The sequence below is a fragment of the Australozyma saopauloensis genome, chromosome 2 (assembly GCF_035610405.1).
Source record: "Australozyma saopauloensis chromosome 2, complete sequence".
Taxonomy (NCBI): domain Eukaryota; kingdom Fungi; phylum Ascomycota; class Pichiomycetes; order Serinales; family Metschnikowiaceae; genus Australozyma; species Australozyma saopauloensis.
Genome location: NC_086132.1, coordinates 1,248,054 through 1,267,631, shown reverse-complemented (window position 1 = coordinate 1,267,631; position 19,578 = coordinate 1,248,054). Strand labels below are relative to the sequence as shown.

Here is a 19,578-nt window from a genome sequence, read left to right as displayed (position 1 = left end):
AGCAAAATTGCAAGGATATATAGTTTTGCAGAAATTGCGAACAGCATTCGCCAAATCAGAAATTTTAAGAAATGTTTTTGTCCCTAAATTATGTCTTCCCTTTACTGTATGTTCTGCGGTCTCTCTTCACAGAAGGTCCAGTGATCCATTCATTATATCCAATTCAAATCAAAAATTGGTTGTTATTCAACAAACAGGACATCTCAAACATTCATTAATTCTGCTCCTTTTTTCCAAAACCATTTATTTCTCTGTCTTCTAACCCCAACTCAACGCTTATCTGCACTATTTTGCACCCACTACGCTCCACTTTGAAGCCGCACGATAAATACTACAGTAGACTCCAGAGCTAAATCCACATCAATGTTTACCAAAACTTTGGAGTTTGTCCTCGTGGGCCTAATATTGTTCCACTTGCTTTTGTCGCCGTACACCAAAGTCGAGGAGTCGTTCAATGTTCAGGCGATTCACGATATCCTCAACTATGGAGTTTACCCCAGAGAAGTGTTGCAGAACTACGACCACGTTGAGTTCCCTGGCGTGGTGCCTCGGACGTTTGTCGGAAGTTTGGTCGTAGCTGGATTTGTGAAATTGACCGATTTGGTGTACTCCTTATTTGCTCAAACATCCTTCGTTGCAGATATGAACCAGGGCCAATTGCATGTTCAGGTGATTGCAAGAGCCGTTCTTGGTCTCGCCAATGTGTTTGGCATTGTGTCGCTTAGAAGGAGTCTCGATAAGATTTCGGGGCGCTCGAAGCTTTTGGGTTTCGTCTATACCCTCATGTTCTTGTCCCAGTTCCATATCCTATTTTATGCCACTAGAACATTGCCAAACTTCATCGCGTTGCCTATGGTCAATTATGCTTTGAGCAAGATCTTGCTTGGAGACATGTCTGGTTTGAGTTGGCTCGCTTTCTGTGGAGTTGTGTTTCGCTTGGAGGTCGGCATCTTCGCTGTAGTAATTGCCTTGGTGTCTTCATTAATTTTCGGCCAGTCCAACATTTTCAGCAACTTCATGTATTTGGCCGTTTCTTCATGTGTGGGCGCCGTTGTTTCGGGTAGCATCGACTCTTATTTCTGGGGTCACTCCGTCTTGCCAGAATTGTCTGCGTTCTTGTTCAACGTAGTGGAGGGTAAGCTGGTCGAGTGGGGCATCGAACCCTACACTGCCTACTTTGTCAAGTATATTCCCAATTTTTTCCGCCCTCCTCATGTCTTGTTCTTGTGTCTTTTCGGGTTAATGTCTGACCCTGCCCGGGCTGTTTCTACGGAATCAAAGCAAAAAAACAAAGAGTCGCCCCGCCAAACCCACAATTCTTTGCGAATCTTGTCCGTATCTGCCCTTCTTTATGTGGCAACAATGTCGTTCCAGCCTCACAAGGAATGGAGATTCATCGTTTACACAATCCCAATCTTCAATGCCTTAGCTGGTAATGGTTTGTTACATTTGTGGAATGGACTCACCAAACTGAATGCTCATAAGATATTGTTTGTTTTGATGATTGCAAGCACGGTTGTCGCATTCGCTATCTCGTCTTTCATGAGCTTTGCTTCAAGCTACAACTATCCAGGTGGTCAAGCTATTAATTGGGTTAACAACTACGTTTCGCCAAAGCTTGAAAAGCAGAACATTATTGTCCATATGGACGTCCCTGCTTGTATGACTGGTATCACAAGATTCACTCAATTGGGCGATGAAAGAATTACTTATGACAAAACAGAGACAGATGCTGCTTTGGCACTGATCTGGAAGGATGTAAACATTCTCATCACGCACAAAAACTTAGATGTTGCTAATACTGTATCTTATGATGCTTCCAAGTGGCAAAAAGTCAAAGAGATCCCTGCGTTCTCGTCAGTTAGAGGCTTAAGGTTTGTGAAAGATGTAGTTGATACTGTCAAAAACCTGGACACAAGAACTCATCTCATAACTGCAATTCTTTCAGAACTCAAAGAAGCGAGATTTGACAGCTTTCAGGCCTTCATCGAGAAATCCATTACACTTCAAACATATCTCAGAGTCTACGAGAGAGTTGCACCAGAAGACAAAAGGTTTGAAAATTCGAAAGTTATCAATGATTCTCTGCCTGAAAATGGTAAGGATGACCTTGTAATCGGTGACATTGATCCAAATTTGATTGAGGCTGAACTCAACAATCAAATCGACCTGTTGGAAAATGACGAAGTCACTCGTTTCATAGATGAGTTGTAATTTTTATTAGAAAATCTGTTATTTAATTCATTATCTTATACTTGTGGCCAGAGCCAAGAACCTAAAAGTTATTTTGCTTGGATCTTCTAATCGGAGATGACTGCGCAGACTGTAGCCTTTCTTTCAAGGTACTCAACGAGGAATACGACAATTCTTTCGGTGATTCGTCTGACGGAATAACAATTGGCTTAATCCGTTGCAGGCTCTTTGCGAGATCCACGAAGGAACTGCTACCAATTTCAGTGGTAGAGTCTAGTCTTTCAGTTGAGTCCGATCCAGCGCCATTAGTTTCGTTCGCATCAGTCTTTAAAGTGTTGAAGTTGGGTGCTGGAGGAGGACCTGCTACCGTCTCCGATCTCACCTGTTTCTTAGGGGGCGAGAGCCTCGGGATAGAACTTGTTTTAAGTGCACTTCCTTTCCGATCTTCTAGTGTATTGGCCCGCCTGAAATGTTGGGTCAAAGCATCCATTCTATTGAGCTTTATCCTCTGATTTGTTTCCTGAAGTCTTGTGGGACTAGCCCTGTTTTTCACAGGAGTAAACGGAGATGGTGAGCTTGTCTCCATTGGAGAAAAATAATATGTTTCGTTTGCGAAATAGGAGCTGCTTTTGTTTGATTTCACATTCTTTCTTGCCAAAGGAGAGGAGTTACTCCCGAATGACAGCTCAGCTTCTTCGTAATCTTCTTCCAAAATATCCCTGTGCTTCGCTTGCAACTTATGTACCCATAGCTCGAACATTATTTTGAGGTTGAGCCTCTTTTTTTTGTCGAGAAACTTGTTGCAGATGTTCTCTGTTGCACTCACGATAGTGGCGTGCTTGTAGTACCATTTCCGCAATATTGCCACCGCAGACTCGTAATCTTTCCGATCCGAGATGTTCTCAGCTTGTAAATTCATGTAGTTCACGATTCGGGCGTATTTCGAAAACCAAGCTCTCCAAATCTTGCCATAAACGCCTACTGCGTAGAATTCATCCGCTTGCTCAGCAAGTTCATACCTGCGACTCGTTGAATTAACCCAGGAAAGAAACGAGGATTGCACGTTCAAACTCGATCGCTGGAATTTCTTCAATGCATTTTCGAGATGGACTTCATTCTGTTGTATCTGCCTCATGCGCAGCAACCAAAACTTGAACACCACTTTGTTGATGCGCCGATCTGTGAACGCGGATTGAAAATTTTGTATACGATTTTCGGCCTCTTTTTCGAAGTTCTCGTGGTGTATAGACAACCAAAAGTCGAATACCTTTCGTTTTAGCGAAGACTTCTGAGATTCTTGAAGCAATTTATAGTGGGCGTCGGCTTTAAATTTCTGGTTTTGGTGTTTCTGAAAAGTTCGGGAGATTCTGTTTAGTATATTTCTCTGGAAATTAAGATCTGCGACTTCTCTCAGGTTGTCGATAAACGTTAGTGAATCTAACCAGTAATACAATATACGACTCCGAAGTTTAGAATCATAAACCACAACAGCTTTCGACTTATTTTGCTGCTGCTTCTGGTACTTTTCTGCCCAGTTATCAAGGATGCCCTTATTCTTGGATGTATGCGCGGCCCTTGATTTACTTTTTAGTTGCCAGATTTTCATTGAGAGTCGAAGGGAATTTAATTTGTGCCTTTTATCGAAGTTACACTCGAGTTTGTGCAACTTGAACAGACGGAGGCTCCGAGATAGAAGCGTTTGACGCTCCATTTGGGCTGCGGCAACAACACTTTTCCAGTCGGTATACCAATGTGTGAAGAAGATTTGCTTGAGCAGGTGATTGTGCCGAAGAATATGTTCGTTTTTTATTTTGATGATCTTAGAATATGAAACCCATTTTGAGAAAACAGACCTCAATAGCAGTTCTTTCCGCTTTAAGAAAAACTCATAGGAGAGGTTGCGTAAATTTGACTTCTTTTGCCAAATTGAAAATGGTTTTCGTAAAGCCAATGACCGTCCGAGAGCATCAAGCTGCTGGAAACGATTAGATATTAGTTGTGAATCTCTGTTTTCTGGATACAGTGCTTGCCATTCATTGCGCCAAATCTCGAGAATTTGGACCAATAAATTCTTATTTTTGATTCTCAAAGATTCATCATGAAATTGAAGTGCCGTGTTGACATTGTACTTCCTTTGAAGACATAGCTGATGCATTTTCGTCAAATTGATTCTCAAGATTCTTTGAGTATAGTGTGCAATGGCCTCTTTGTCTCTCTGGTGTAGCAAAATGGTCTTAAAGGACCACGCTTTGAAAAATCGTTTCAACACAAATTCCCTTGCTAGGTTTTCCTTAGCTGCAATCTGAATTTGTGGCTTGATGAAGAACTCATTAAGAAAACGTGTTAGAAGGCGCGTATCACTGTAAAATGCAGCATGCTTAAGCAATTCCCGGGACTTAACCCTTCTATTATACCATCTCGAAAAGCACTTCTTTAGAGACTTCCGTTCATTGCTAGTTCCAAACCGCTCTTCAAGCAAGAGGTCCATTTGGCGAACGGCCAACAACTTCATATTCCAATCACGAAGGCACTTCGATAAGAACAGACTCAGTCTGAGATACTCTAACAAAGACGCCCGCATCAAAAGAGTTTGTTGTGAATTTCCCATCATGAGTCTATCCTGGGCCAGGTGGAGCTTTTCCACTATTAAAAAGAGGCGGGAATCCTCATCGGAGTTTGTTGCTTCGAAATTGATGATTTCATGAGTAATATCCCTCACTAATTTGATAAAAGAGAAATCAAGAGCGCCAGCACTCTCTGGAAATTGCTCCAACACAAGGATGAGATAATAACGAAAGCATTTCGGGAAATTTGAATTCAATTGTATACCTGACTCTATCAGACTTTCAAACACAGCCAGAACGTCAGAGATGAGGCCAAGCGCCTCACTTGGCAGCAATTGGACTCCGGTCTCGCGAGAAAAATCTGATTCTAGAATCTTTTGCGTTGATGCGCTAGTTGGAATCGGCAGTTTGATCTCATTTTGGAGAATTTTTACGATAAAGTCTTTATACGACATCGGTAGAATCGCAGACTCATCAGAGCAGATAAAATCAACTAAAAGCAAAATTTTTGAGTACTGGGACGACTCATCAACCTCCAAAAACTCAGCGCGGAGAGACTTCATGTAAAGATTTAGCATCACCTTGAGGTAGGCAGATGAATGCTCTTGAAAGTCCTCCGACAGCTTGAGCAAAGAGAGTTGTAGGAATTTGGAGTAAAAGCTATTCAAAGATGAATCTGAGCTTCGGAAGCCCACCTCCTCTGCTGATGCTTTCTGCTGCATTTCTTCGTAACTAAACATGCTCTCAAGCAGTTGTGTGGTGATTTCAGCCTGAGGTTTGTCAATAAAGCTGTCTAAGGCATTAATTATTTTCTCTGTATCCAGATCCGGATATACATCGATGCGAGATCTAAGATTTGAGTAGTACGATTGTTCTAAGGTAAAGCATTTAGAGAGGAACAGCAAGAACTCTGCTTCAGCCGAGCTATGAAGTTGAGTAAACCGATAAACTAATGTCGAGAATTGCGAAACAAGACGAGAGTACGTTTCTTTGATGCGAACTGGTCGAGGCTCGGGCCCAGTCTCTTCTGCCAATACAACCAAAAGCTGATGGTACATGGTGTCTGGAGTTAGTGACTCAACACGATCATGCAAGAAATGGCAGACATTCGTAGAAAGAGACTCATTAGAAGAGAAGAAAGTTGCTTCGAATGGCAGAAACACGCTCGTTTCTATGGTAACTTTGTGACTCTTTTGTCTATCACTTTCGAGAAGAAGTAGGAGGTGACGCACAACTCGGACCGAATACTCTCGTAGCTCATCTTCGTTTTTATCTCGAAACTCACTGAGATGATGGAGATCTTTTATAGTATCATGCAAAAGCGTTGGGATAGACACCATTGCATTTTGAATGAAAAGAATAGTAGATGCAAGGGAGTGGGTGAGTGTGTTCTAGTGGAAAAGTAGATTTAGTCAAAACTGAAGTTGACCAAAGAACAATTATTGCATCAATTACAACTAGGAATTCCGCAAGAGAGAGTATTCTCGTATTTAGTTGATTTGTGTGGTAGATAAAAGCGGTATATGTAGGAGCATACATCAGCTTTGCAGTTAGGTGAAATGAGTATCTGAATTGAAGTATAAAATCTTCAAATGGGAAATCAATTGGCCTCAAAAACAATACATTCTATTATTTCAATAAATCGAGAACGGCTTTATCCATTGCTTTAAAGCATATTCTTCATCGACGTCAAAGTTATTGTTAGGTCAAAGCCTTACAAGCCTTTCCTAAAGATCTTTCAGACCAATCGACAGCTAGATAAAAAAAAGAAGAGAATCATTCATATTTCATTTACAAAAAATCAACTAGCACTTGTATCTCATCTATATATAACCCACCAGTTGCACCTTCCCTCCAATTACAGAACCAAACAGGACTCGAATGGCTAAATGCGTCAAATCAAATTTATTTTAAGAACTCCACCAACACAAGTACAAAATAATTCGCGCAAGCTCCCAGTTTCCGTCTCCAATCAGTCCCCCACATTTAGCCTGCCATAAATAGAACATACGGATTCTCCATCTATATATATACCTCCCAGCAATGCAGCCCCGGTCGGCTAGCCAAGACATGCTGCGAAGCGGGCCCTTTCGCAAGGAACAGTTTCTCCATGAAGACAGAACGAGAATAGTCTCAGACGATGTTCTTCTACGACAGAGACGACAGTCAGAAAAGAACGAACAAAGGGCCAACAACCCTCCGTATCCCCTCGACTCAATCCTGCCTCACCTATTAGAGCTTGAGAAGTTTGACCCTGAGCCTGGCACTGGATTTGACTCTGCAAATACCCTGATTGGAAGTGCAAATTGGGACGTCTATAATGACTCGGAAACGTCAGGCAACAGCATGAACGGGCCAATGGTGGCTCTGTCTTCAGCGTCAACGCTTCGCATTGACACGACGCATCTTTCAAATCAACATAACGGCGTAGAATTATCTGCTTCGGGACCCTATGACAGTAGACAGTTCAGGTCAAAAAGCGAACAGCACTTGCATGATGGTCATCGGAAACTGGATAGTAGCCTACCTAAAGTGAGCCAGTATAAGAAACATGCTGCGCTGGATCTGTTCAGCTTCTCTGAGACACAGGATCTGATCATTCATGTATCTCCTGTCTTGGATAAACTGTTCCAATTACCAAGACCCATGCTCGCCACAACGAACGAAACGCTGCCTCAGTCATCGAGTCATTCTGTAATCTCTTCTCAACGTAACGCACCGGCTCCGTTGTCGGCGCTGCCCCCGAAATCCGAGGCTAGCTCTATCAATTCAAACGCTATAGGTCTGATACTAAGTACCTACGACTACAGTACGAGCTCGTTGGCGCTCGCAAGCCCACGATCCGGAGAGGCTAAAAGTAATCCTTTAACCGAAACCCCACCGCTACACAACATTGTTCTCGAAAAACGATCTCTGCGAACCAGCATTGGTGGCGGAAAGCCTCAAGATCACAGCAGAAATGACTCGGCTTCCTCTAACGTATCAACCACATCCACATTGACTGCTAAGAACTCAAATCAGCAGAGGTTTGTGCGTTATGCGATGAGAACACAAGAAGATGGACAAGTTCATAATTTCAATCGCTGGTCGATGGACAATGTGCTACATTGGCTAGAACTAAATGGCTTCAATGAATCGTGGAAGGAGACCTTCAGAAGAAATGAGCTTTCAAATACAAGATTCTTAGAACTAAGCAATTATGAGCCCAATTCTCTCATCTGGAGACAGTTTAGCAATCGCCTTGACATCAATGACAACAATTCTCAAGTTGCTCGCTTTATCAATTTATTGAGAGCCGAGCTTGAGGACAATCCGTCGAACTCATCTGCTGCCAGTACACTTATAGAGTATGACACCCCCAACAAAGCGGAGTATCGGAAATCTTCTTCAACATTGTGGGCCCAAACCACACCAACTTCTGCGACCAAGCCGCGACCCTATTCCTATGTGGATCCCGCTACAATTAAGTCTAAGGAACATAGCCATAAGTTCTTTCGCAAACACAGCAGAACATCCTCGAATGACTCCAGTAAGGAGACCTCTCTATTATCTCCCACAATAAGCAGGACTCCCGATGTTGCCGTACCAAGCACTTCAAAAAAGAGCAGCTTGTTTAGCACTTTGAGAAAATATGGTGGAGAAAAGGCAGCCGAGATTGTAAAACAAGTTCAATCAAATCAAACATCTTCCAAGAACCTGTCGAATCGAATGAGTTTGTCTTCATTCTCCCATAAAAAGACCGATTCCGGGAAAAAGTTATCTTCATTCGCAGATGCAACACCGTCTCATGTGATTGAAGATACGGATTCTCCGCAATCAGTGAAGAGTTTTTTTAGTTCACATTTTGACGACTATGCCACCTCTGTGGATATAGAGCCTGTCAAGTCATCATACGTGTCAAGCAGCTTGATCGATCACAAGTATTTTCCTGTTTCTATCGAGTCTTCTGATCCAACAACAAAGTTCATATTGTTGACAAAAGATGGGAGAAATTTTGTCTCTAGTCAGTTTACCCTGGAAGAATTGAATGATATCTCTGTATTCAAAAGAAAAGCTTATGAGTTGCTTGAGCTTCTTGACTTTGGCACAATTACCTTCCACCTCACTGACTTTAATTGTGATCCTGGAGAGGAAATTCCAGATGAGGTTCTTCCAGTTGTGCTCAAGCAGGAGTTTTGCCTTAAATTTAAAGTGACTCAAGATGTTCTGTCGGTAGGAGCATCCAGCACTCTTTCAAGTACATCTTCCGGAACTTATTCATTCATCAGTGGCGATACCAGCGGTCAAAATTATCCAGCAACTCCCCAGTATATGTTGCAAGAGATCAAAGACAAAACGGTCGATTATTTGTCTGTAAAAGAACGCAAAGAGGATAGCAGAGAAGAGCAAGGAACGACCGCTGAACCAACGGCACCACACTTTAAGCCTCGCTCAGCTGGACCTCCCATGAAGCTATCCATGGCTCATATAAAGAGAGCACAACTCAAGAATGCGGGTGTGCCAGGTATGGGAACCACTCGTCAAATCAACTTAAATTCTAAACCTTCACGTGAATTCATCCCTGAAGATTTACCCCGAACTGAGGAAAAAGAGATTGATTTTGACAAGCGTCGTTTGGTAGGTCCTGGTGGCAAAGCGCCCCGTCTTATTCCAAATATTTATTCGTCATCTTTGGCAACGGCAGCGCAATCGCCAGTGACAGCAACTACCGTCAATGACTTCAAAGATGAACCTGCTCAAACCATAAAGCAACTCAGGGGAAGAAAAGATTCTTCCTCAGAATTGAAGGATGGCTCTGGTTTAGTTGCCAGAAGAAAGGCTCCTCCACCGCCTACCAGAAATTCCTCACTCAAACTCAAGAAGAAAATTAGTATGAGTAGTCTTAACCAACTGCCAATGTCCAATCGCTCAAATGACTACTCACTATCTACAGATAGTCTCGATTCATTCCGGAGCTCGCAAATTCATGGCACCAAGTATCAGCAGACACCGCGCTTTGAGCCTGAGGCGAAATTTGAGTTTTTAGATGCCCCTAAGTTTGAATTTGGAAGAGTCAGCTCACACAGTGAACTCGATGAAAATGACGAAAACGACGATGATGATGAGTTTTTCGCTCGCCCAATTCACGATCAATCTCCAAAACCATCAGATCCAAAAGATAACGAAAAGGGTTCAGTTACTAAGAGTAATGAAGTACCTCAGGAGAAGAGTAAGAAGCCTGGGCTGGACGAGGACGGGGATGAAGATGACTTTTTCATGAAACCAATGAAACCCAAGAAAGCGATGTCACCACAAGCGAAGATGAATGTTAGACCACCGGTCGAAGAGCTTTACGAAAATCTTGAGAAATATTTCCCTCACTCAGTTCTCGACAAACCGATTATCGATGCTTCACCTTCTTCTCCTTCTGCCCTATCTCATATGAATCCAATCGGCATCAAGCCAATAAAGCCTTCTTCTCGAAAAGAATCAATTTCCAGAACATTCTCCAATGCCAATAAATCTCCTGCAAATACTCCAATCGAGGGAGGAGATGATGTGTTTTATGGTGTTGGCCCAGGAGATTCTAAATTCCTTCGGGGTCGAATGAAAACCATTAGAGCTGTCGCCAATGAAGCAAGGATCAAAAGGTTGGAAAGCAAAAAGGGATCTGAATCCAAATTGCCAGGTCGCAACAAGGTCAAAACAGCAGAGAAGACGCTGCCTTCACTTTTGAGAGCCAACACTAAACTTTGGGGACAGAAGACTGTTGAAGTCACACCTGATCAAATTGAAAAGGGTATTGTGGGAAGAATAAAAAACAGTAGTTCTGGCAATCTGGAAGAATTTGCATGGGTGAAGGGAGAACTAATTGGCCGAGGTTCTTACGGTTCTGTGTATTTGGCGCTCAATGTGACTACAGGAGAAATGTTGGCAGTCAAACAAGTTTCCCTCCATGCGCTGGCGCTGTCGTCTGAGGGAATTGATGCATTGATTAAAGAGGTTCAAACGATGAAGGATCTTGATCACCTTAACATTGTGCAATATCTTGGTTTTGAGCAAAAAGAACAAACATACAGTTTATTCTTAGAGTATGTTGCTGGAGGATCAATATCGTCATGTTTAAAGTCATACGGAAAATTTGACGAACAATTGGTGAGATTCATTACCAGGCAAGTTCTTTTGGGCTTGAAGTACCTCCATCAGAACGGCATTCTTCACCGTGATTTGAAGGCTGATAATCTTTTGCTAGAATTAGATGGAACATGCAAAATCTCAGACTTTGGAATTTCCAAAAAGTCTCACGATATTTATAGCAACAATGCCGAGTTATCGATGCAAGGTACCATATTCTGGATGGCTCCGGAAGTCATCCACAGTATGGTGGAGGAGAAAAAACAAGGATACAGTGCAAAAGTGGACATTTGGTCATTGGGATGTGTCGTGCTTGAAATGTTTGCGGGCCAGCGGCCATGGTCCAACGAGGCCGTCATCAGCGCCATTTACAAGATTGGAAAGACCAAGTTGGCGCCACCGATTCCTGACGACATCAGCGCGGACGCCAAAGACTTCTTAGACAAATGTTTTACTATTAACTCTGAAGACAGGCCCACCGCCACGCAGTTGTTGCAGCACAACTTCATGAAGCCAGATGCCTCGTTCGACTTCTGCAAGACCCGGCTCAATGGGATGATTAAGTTCAACTCACGCAAGAGCGTAGCCATGAAATAATGCCGCCCACTACATCGCTTAATTTAATGTTGTTTCTATTATACATGCTATTTACAGACTTAGAGGAGCTTGAACTCATCAATAGTCAAGTGGGTCTGGAATGGCTCCACCTCCACGGTTTTGAGTCTCCTACATCTAGGCTTCTTCTTGTATACGTAGTACTTGGGCTCCTTGGTGATTTCGGTCAAAGTGGCTGTCAACTGGAACGCAGAGGCTGGGATCCCGTCCTGTTTGTTGTAGGTGAAGTTTCTCGAACCAATGGTCACTACGTTGTTCAAGTTCAATTTCTCGCCCACATCGTGGTTCTTGATCTTGTAGGGCAAGACGATCTTGTCGCCCTTGGTGACCAAAAAGGGAATGTTGTTGATTTTGGCAATGGCATATAAGTCCTTTTGTCCATTTGAGTCGAACTTGAGGAGCTTCAAGTCTGGAACCTCGGTGGAAACGGGCGCAACAGGTTTGGGGAGCGAGTAGGCGCTGCGCATGACGCTGGCCTGTGATAGGGCTCGCACGTTGGTCTTGAATATGGACTTCAACATGGTTGTGTAGTTGGAGTAGGAGAAGAATTATTTTTCAGAGCGGTGGGTACTGTACAGAGCAGGGAAAATGGGGGAAGGATAGGAATTGGTAAGTGTATGGGAATTTTTTGGAGGAGTGTGGTGATTTACTTTGTTTAATTGGTTTTGATTTGGATTTTCTATTTTTTGTTGCATTGATTGGTGAGTGTTGGTTTATGAGTATAGTTGTTGGAAGGTGTGGAGCCAGAGCAGACAACAATTGTTATGAAAAGCAGTAGACGAACATTTTCGCGCTACATTTTATGGAAGGAATATCTTGTAAAAATATTCTTTTTCTCGATACAGAAATTACAGCAGTCCCACAGTTGTAGGGCTACATAATAGTCTATATCAGTGGATAGAGTACTTTATGACATGGCAAGTGGGTCCGTTTCCATGATAAATTATAGTGCTAATTTTCAAATTACTATTGAAATGAGAGAAATGTTTTGATATGCTTGGTGTGGTAAGATTGTATTGACAACCTGCGCTGTGATGTCCCGGAGCCGACATACACAAGTACTAATAACATCAAATAATTGGGAATTCTTAAAATAGTAAAACATACGTCTTTCAAATTAATTCATGATGGGCTTCATTCAGCGATTCACCTACACTGTAATGCTCTAGGACAGAACATCCAGACCAAATGCGAAAATAGACATTCTTCCGTATCAAAAAGCAACCAACAAGCAAAATCTCAAAACAATTTTCAAAAACGAGGCAACATTCCCGCTTCAAAATTCAAAATGCCCACTGGTACCTTAAATCACCACCTCCAAAATCCATCCATCAGTCCTCTATTTGAACCTGCACATGCCACACTAAAGAATCCATAGAGCACACGACACTAACGCCAGAAATAGAAAAAAAAAGTCCTTTAAAAGAAAAAATAAAATCACATTATCCAATTATCAAGAATATTTTCCTCACAAACTCTCTCGATCCTACATCCAGATATGTCGATGGACCAGTCACAGATCGAAAGGGTCTATCCTGAACCATCAGTCCGCGACAGCTTCCAGAACTCGACCATGGAAGCCCACCACCAAGGCCCCAAAACAGAACAGGCCAATTGACCTAAATTAAATCCCGCAAAAATATAAATACGACCCTTCTGCCCCCAAAAATTCCCCGCCAAAAAATTTCCCAAATCCGTGTCCGCAGCTCCCCTGGTGCACCCTGCCCGCGTACGTCTCGGCACTTCGTGCCTCACCCATTCCTAGCCAAAGTGGTGAGCAAAAATTTGGACTTCCTCAAGTAACCACAAGAAAAAGGCCCGACCGCACCACATATTCGGGCACTTGTGTATTCGTTTTTCTTCATATAGTACGGCCAGCCGTCGCTCCATCGTCTTCCGCACATCCGGCCCCAAACCTCCAGCCGTCGCTGCGCTGCTTCTTCTTTGCTTTTTGTCCAGCCAACCAGGGAAGCCTTGAAGGATAGTGACTCGTGCGGCCATCAGACACTTGATCCCAGTTTTTTTTTTTTGTTCGTCTGGCGGAATTTGCTCATATAATTGCATCTGTATTCTCACTCCGTATATTCCCATCCGTGGTCATTGCAACCGTTCCCGTACCCACCTTACTGGCCTAACTGAAGCATAAAGCTTAGGCGCCCATATATCTCCGCATCACCGAACGTATTGCCGATCGCACTCTCAGTGGTCCTGCCCTTATTCTTCGTTTTCCCATTGTCTTATTCGCTCTTTAAACCCGCTGCATCATGTCTGGCTCGTTTTGGAAGCTTAGCAATGGATTCACATCCTTGTCCAATGTGTCCGCCATCCTAGAGTCGTACGACATGCCTGTCGAGGGCGACGAGTCTTCGTCCATCGCAGAAACACTCATTAAGCTCTTGGACGAGAGCGACTTGCTCCAGGAATTGATGTCCAACAACTCCCTGTTGTTGGAATTCTTGAGAGACCATCGTGTCTTGACTCTACTCGTGGACTTGCTCATCCAGGAGTCTCTCACTGGCATTCAGCTCGAAGAGAGCTTGAAGCGGTTGACGCTAGAAGCGGTCTCAGCCGAGAAGAGCCTGTCTAAATCCTCCGCAGACGATGACGTGGATGTCGATGATGATGCAAAGTCCTCCGAGTCAGAGCTGTCTCCTTTGGAATCTAACGAAATTAAGGAAGAGACGGAGTCTTCTGCTGACGATAATGCAGCCTCCTCTTCCGATTCTCCTTCTGAGACCTTGGAGGAACGTAGCACTCGATACGCTGCTCTCGCCGCTGAAATACTCTCTGCCGACGTTTGGTCCTTGACGGATACCGTCATGGACTCCACACAAAACCTCAACAAATTGTGGTCTATCCTTGATATTGATCCACCATTGTCAATTAACCTTGCGACGTACTTCATGAAAATTATGGAGCACTTGCTCGATATGAAGTGCGAGGAAATGGTCACATACTTGATTGATAACCAGCCCTGTTTGGTGGAAAAGTTCATCAAGCACTTGGCTAACCCTCCATTGATGGACTTCTTGCTCAAGCTCATATCCACCGACAAACCCGACAACTCCACTGGAATCATCGACTTCTTGCAAGAACAGAACCTAATTGACCACCTCATAAAAGCTTTGGATGCCGCTGAAGCTTCAGAAATCGATGCAGAAACTCTTTTGGCCAGACAATCTTCGGCCGCAGATTTTTTGAAAGCGCTCATTACCATCTCGGCAAACTCCACAACCGACAACTCCACCATTGGCCCCAATGAATTAACTAGAGAATTGGTATCTCGCGATATCATGTCCAGCCTTTGCGACATCATGTTGCAAGGTGGCTTTGCTTTGGGTAATGGTGTTGGAATCATCATAGAGATAATCAGAAAAAACAACTCTGATTATGACATCCTTCCGGTGCTTTATATCACTCTAGAGAGCCATCCTCCAACAGGCCGTGATCCTATCTATCTCGGCCATTTATTGTCTATTTTTGGTAATCGTATCGATGAGTTCAATAAACTTTTGATGCGTCCAAACCCGACGGGCCCGTTGAAGACTACATTCGGAGAGATTGAGCCTTTAGGTTTTGAAAGATTCAAAATTTGTGAGTTGATAGCTGAGCTCCTCCACTGTTCCAATATGGCTCTTCTTAATGACAACAAGGGCTTTGATGTTGTGAGAATTCGCGATGAGCTCAGAAAGAAGATGAAGGCCATTGATCCTGTCAGTTTCAAGTATAACGAGATCATCGAAATGTCACAAAGCGATTTGGAGCCAAGTCTTGAAGAAGAGAAGGAAATCAACAAAAAGTTTGAGGGTCAGATTAAGCGCCTGTCTAAATCTAGCAACAACGACACATTTGAGGATACTATCGACTCTTTCAATTCCAAAATTCAAGGTAGACAGAGCGATGATGAGGAGGAAGAAATCCATGCAAACGCCAATCTTACAGAGGAGCAAATCAGAGGCAACCCAGTTATTGGTGACTACCTCAAGATTGCTTTGTACGATACCCAGATTATAACTAACATTTTGTCCATGTTCTTCAAGTTTCCTTGGAACAACTTTTTGCATAATGTCGTTTTTGATATCGTGCAACAGGTGCTCAATGGATCCATGGACATTGGCTTCAACAAATTCTTGGCTATCAATACTTTCTCTTCCGGAGATATCACGCATAGAATAACTGAGGGCCAAAGATTGTGCTCAGAATACGAAGAAGAGCATGGTGGCCTTAGATTGGGTTACATGGGTCATTTGACTCTCATTGCCGAAGAGGTTGTCAAATTCATTCAGCTTTATCCAGTCAACACTGTCAGTCCTCTAATTGACGAGAAGATTGAGGGCGAAACTTGGCAGGAATATGTCAACAGAGTCCTTTATGATACCCGAAAGAAATATAATGCCATCTTGGGAGGCAGTGATGTTGATGAAGATGATGCATCCAACACCTTCGACGAAAGCAACGGAGAGATAATTGAAGAAAGCGATTTAGATGGCAACATACATCTCGATCCCATCATCGACCATGATCTCATGGGTGGAGAGTACGAGGATCATGACAAGGAAGAAGAGTTCAGAGAAGATATTGACGACAGCAGACTTGACGTTCACAAAGATGACGTGAAGTTTAGCTCAAGCGATGAATCCGAATCTGAAGACGATGACGACCATTTCGCCAGCTACATGTCTCTGCAATTGACTAATTCCGCTGCCGGAGGCTTTGTTGGCAGTCATAGCAAGAACAAGGCCTTCAGTGATAAGAAGTCATTTGACAACATTTACGATCGTGTGGACTACAGAGATTTAGATGGTGGTGATGACGAGGATGATGACTACATTGACCCAAACGATGACGGTATGTCTTATAAAAAAGCGAATTCGCTATACGATCCCCTGGGTCTCTTGATGAATGATCTGCTCAGAAGATTCGGTGGAGATAGGGATGTTCTGAGTGAGGATTCCACCAGCAGCTCTGACAGTGACGATGAAGGACAATTGGAAGACAATGTCATGGAATCCCAACAAAACAAACTTACTAGAGCTGCCAGTAAAGGTTCCTAATTGGAGAAGAGATCTGGGGAAGACGTAGTACAAGTCAGAGATAGTAATCTTTGTTCAAACTCTACGTGCTTACGAAATCATGCTAATGAAAACATTATTTGATCATGATCATGAATTGTAGATTACTTTTTTTTGTGTAAATTGATGTACGATCCTAATAATATGAACTATACATTAACAGGTACCGTAGAATTAATTTTATGCTGATGTGAATGCGAACGGAAATGCGAATGTCTAACAGACTTCATGGGTCTTGCGGCCTTCGCGGTCAAGAGGAGGAAGTTGGGACAAAGAAGAAGACAAGTCTTCAACACCGGCCTCGGATTTGCTCTTTGGAACGCTTCCCATTAAGCCCTTGCTCATAGCGAAGCCCGAGGATCTTTCTGGCATGGAGTCGTCCCAGAACTCGTCGATGATGGGGTGCATCAAGACAGTGCCACAATCGGTGATGGAAATGACGGTATTGGTTGGAACACATGTCCAATCTCCCCTCTCGAACGTGAGAGGCTCGCTGGCCACGAAAATGACATCCTGGGATCTGTTCAAGCGCTCCATCTTGAAGAGGCCCGGCTCATACTCAAAGAAGCGAGACCCAGTCGAGAAATGAAGCGATGCAGCCTCGTCTGTTCTCAGTGTGATATATCTGGACACGACCACCAGGTGGCCATCGGTGACGGCAAGATTAAGGAACGAAGGCTCGTCGGTGACTGCAGTTTGCCAATTCTTGATCAACTCCAAGGTTTTGAGAAGCGCGTCACGCAAAACCTTGTGCGAGAGCTGGATCTCGGTGTTTTCCGGGTCGTAGCCCATCTTGTACAACGTATCGAGAAACAAAGCGCAGCAGCACTCACTGTCGGTAGACCCCTGGATGAACAAGAAGAACTTGTCGTCCAAATGGTCCAAAAGCTTTCTCTTGATTTTGACAAACGCAGAAACTCCACCGTTGTGCATAAACAAGATTTTGCCATACTGGAACGGATGGCAGTTGGTCTCGGCCAATACACCTTGGGTAGATGCCCTTACATGGGCAAAAACGAGATCGGACTCAGTACCGTTTGAGAGCGAATTTAGATTTACGTTGTTCCACGCAGGCGTGATGGCTTTGAAAACACATGGTTCTTCCTTTTCGCCGTAGAACCCGACTCCAAAGCCATCGCCGTTGATTGGGTTTCTCATATCAAGTCTGAGTCTGGAATCGAAGGATTGGTTGATGATCGAGTGTGCAGGACGCGTGAGGAGGTCTGAGAGCATCATCGACTGCTTGCCTTTGTAGATCATGAACCTGCACATCTTGTTGTGTTTTGTTTCGTTGGGGTTTGTGTTCGGAAGTGATGTGGGGACAGTGGCATGAACTGTTATCTATATATGTGTGGTTTTTCCTGCAGACAGTGCTTGGCTGCGAAATGGTGGAATGACGTGGACCAAATCATAGGAGGTGAAATTGATGGAATATTTGATGGACTTTTTTTTTGGGAATTTCTTGGGTAAGATTTAGAATTTTGGTTTCGCAAATCATTTTTTGCATGCAGAATTATTTTCCAGTCGATATGATGGTTAATGCTCTGTCACTTGAGCACTGGTGTCACACAATACATACAAATGAGATACACCAATACAGGAGATACATCAGTGTATGTGTATTGCGTACATGGCTAAAATGAGTTTACACTCGCGTGTGTATCCAGTAGTCTGTGATTGAGTAGTTTCTTAGGCGCCGTGGAAAGAGAACCAACCAATTAGAAGCTTGAGTCCAATCGTTTCCGTTAAGCAGTCGTTAGTTATAGAGTCTTCTCACCTCCATGATCTACTCTACATCAATATCTGTGCCGTAGTCATCCTCAAATTCAGACACCTCCTCGATCTCCTCTTCCAAATCCTCGTTGTCGCTGTACTCGTCTTCAATATTGTCATCAAGCTCCACTTGATCATCAACATTCTCATCAGCAGTGTCGCTCTGTTCCTCGTCAATTTGGTTAACTTGCCCATTCTCTTGATATTCCACAACTATGGACGCTAAGCGGTCGCTCTCGCTATCATCACTACCGTATTCCTGAAACGACGTGATTCTCAAATTACACCTCGGGCACAGCTCCGCCTGGTCGCTTCCATTCTCCATTGCGTTCTTTCTTGTAGCCAAGCAAATGTAGCAGAATATATGGCCGCAGTTTGTTACGTACGGATTGGTTATTTGAGTGCTTGCTGCCTTGATTCCGTTTGCCTCCGACATCTCAATGCAAATTGCGCATTGAGAAATAGGAAGCGTGGAATACTTTGTTTGTGTTTTCTCGTTTGTGCTAACTGCTCCTTGGCCTCTTCTGGAGAGCATTGAATGTACCAACCGTCTCCATTTCTGGACCTGCAACAAGGGAATGACAAAAACCAAGAACTCAGTCATGACATTCCAAACGAGCTGTCTGTTCTGAAACTCAAAGCTGACATTATCTCCGTTGAACTTGAGAAGGTCGGCGTTCAGAGGAGTTATTACTATGCCTAAAACCCTATGAAGAAGGCTCGAATACTTGCCCTGCACCAAGAATAATACAAAATTAATGAGACCAGCAATCTTTATGAAATCGTCGCTCACCCGAAGCAATTGAGGTCTAAAGCGATAAAGAGCCTGCTTCAATCGCTGGAGCCATATCTTGCGGTGGCGGATCAGAGACTCCTCCATGTTGTACAAATACGATTTGGCCTTTTCGAAGGCGTACTGTCCAAATATCGCAGCAAGAAGAACATATCGGAGTCTTTGGCCAATGACCTTGCCAGTCTTGTGGTCAGACAACTTGAGATTCTGGAGGGTGAATCCATAAGATGAGCCAGTCTTAAGAGTGGTCACGCGGAACAAGAGAAGCTTAAGAAGTAACGAATACAATTCTGGATGCAGATTGTACGAGAACGCTTTTGGACTGAGAAGCTGAAATGCATCTGATAGTTGTTGTTTGAGAAGAGAGAAAAGCTCGCCGTCTAGGATGCCCGCATCTAGCTGCAGAACCCTTGGGGATGAATACCAGACCTTGCCGTCAAACATAGATATCAAT

At 43.5% G+C, this 19,578-nt stretch overlaps 7 protein-coding genes across 7 annotated transcripts; 3 read left to right on the top strand and 4 right to left on the bottom strand.

Moving 5' to 3' along the window:
* Positions 1 to 363: 363 nt before the first annotated feature.
* On the top strand, positions 364 to 2,214 carry PUMCH_001768 (uncharacterized protein; the record flags this gene model as incomplete). Its single annotated transcript, XM_063020807.1, has 1 exon — positions 364 to 2,214. One exon carries the CDS (start codon positions 364 to 366, stop codon positions 2,212 to 2,214), a length of 1,851 nt encoding a protein of 616 aa, XP_062876877.1.
* A 61-nt stretch (positions 2,215 to 2,275) lies between these two features.
* PUMCH_001767 (uncharacterized protein) lies at positions 2,276 to 6,097 on the bottom strand (the record flags this gene model as incomplete). Its single annotated transcript, XM_063020806.1, has 1 exon — positions 2,276 to 6,097. One exon carries the CDS (start codon positions 6,095 to 6,097, stop codon positions 2,276 to 2,278), a length of 3,822 nt encoding a protein of 1,273 aa, XP_062876876.1.
* A 703-nt stretch (positions 6,098 to 6,800) lies between these two features.
* Positions 6,801 to 11,468, top strand: PUMCH_001766 (uncharacterized protein; the record flags this gene model as incomplete). Its single annotated transcript, XM_063020805.1, has 1 exon — positions 6,801 to 11,468. One exon carries the CDS (start codon positions 6,801 to 6,803, stop codon positions 11,466 to 11,468), a length of 4,668 nt encoding a protein of 1,555 aa, XP_062876875.1.
* Positions 11,469 to 11,527: 59 nt separating this feature from the next.
* On the bottom strand, positions 11,528 to 12,007 carry PUMCH_001765 (uncharacterized protein; the record flags this gene model as incomplete). Its single annotated transcript, XM_063020804.1, has 1 exon — positions 11,528 to 12,007. The coding sequence occupies one exon, from the start codon at positions 12,005 to 12,007 to the stop codon at positions 11,528 to 11,530; it is 480 nt and encodes a 159-aa protein (XP_062876874.1).
* A 1,743-nt stretch (positions 12,008 to 13,750) lies between these two features.
* Positions 13,751 to 16,540, top strand: PUMCH_001764 (uncharacterized protein; the record flags this gene model as incomplete). Its single annotated transcript, XM_063020803.1, has 1 exon — positions 13,751 to 16,540. One exon carries the CDS (start codon positions 13,751 to 13,753, stop codon positions 16,538 to 16,540), a length of 2,790 nt encoding a protein of 929 aa, XP_062876873.1.
* Positions 16,541 to 16,774: 234 nt separating this feature from the next.
* PUMCH_001763 (uncharacterized protein) lies at positions 16,775 to 17,830 on the bottom strand (the record flags this gene model as incomplete). The annotated part of the gene is made up of 1 exon (XM_063020802.1): positions 16,775 to 17,830. The coding sequence occupies one exon, from the start codon at positions 17,828 to 17,830 to the stop codon at positions 16,775 to 16,777; it is 1,056 nt and encodes a 351-aa protein (XP_062876872.1).
* Positions 17,831 to 18,344: 514 nt separating this feature from the next.
* On the bottom strand, positions 18,345 to 19,568 carry PUMCH_001762 (uncharacterized protein; the record flags this gene model as incomplete). Its single annotated transcript, XM_063020801.1, has 1 exon — positions 18,345 to 19,568. The coding sequence occupies one exon, from the start codon at positions 19,566 to 19,568 to the stop codon at positions 18,345 to 18,347; it is 1,224 nt and encodes a 407-aa protein (XP_062876871.1).
* Positions 19,569 to 19,578: the final 10 nt, after the last annotated feature.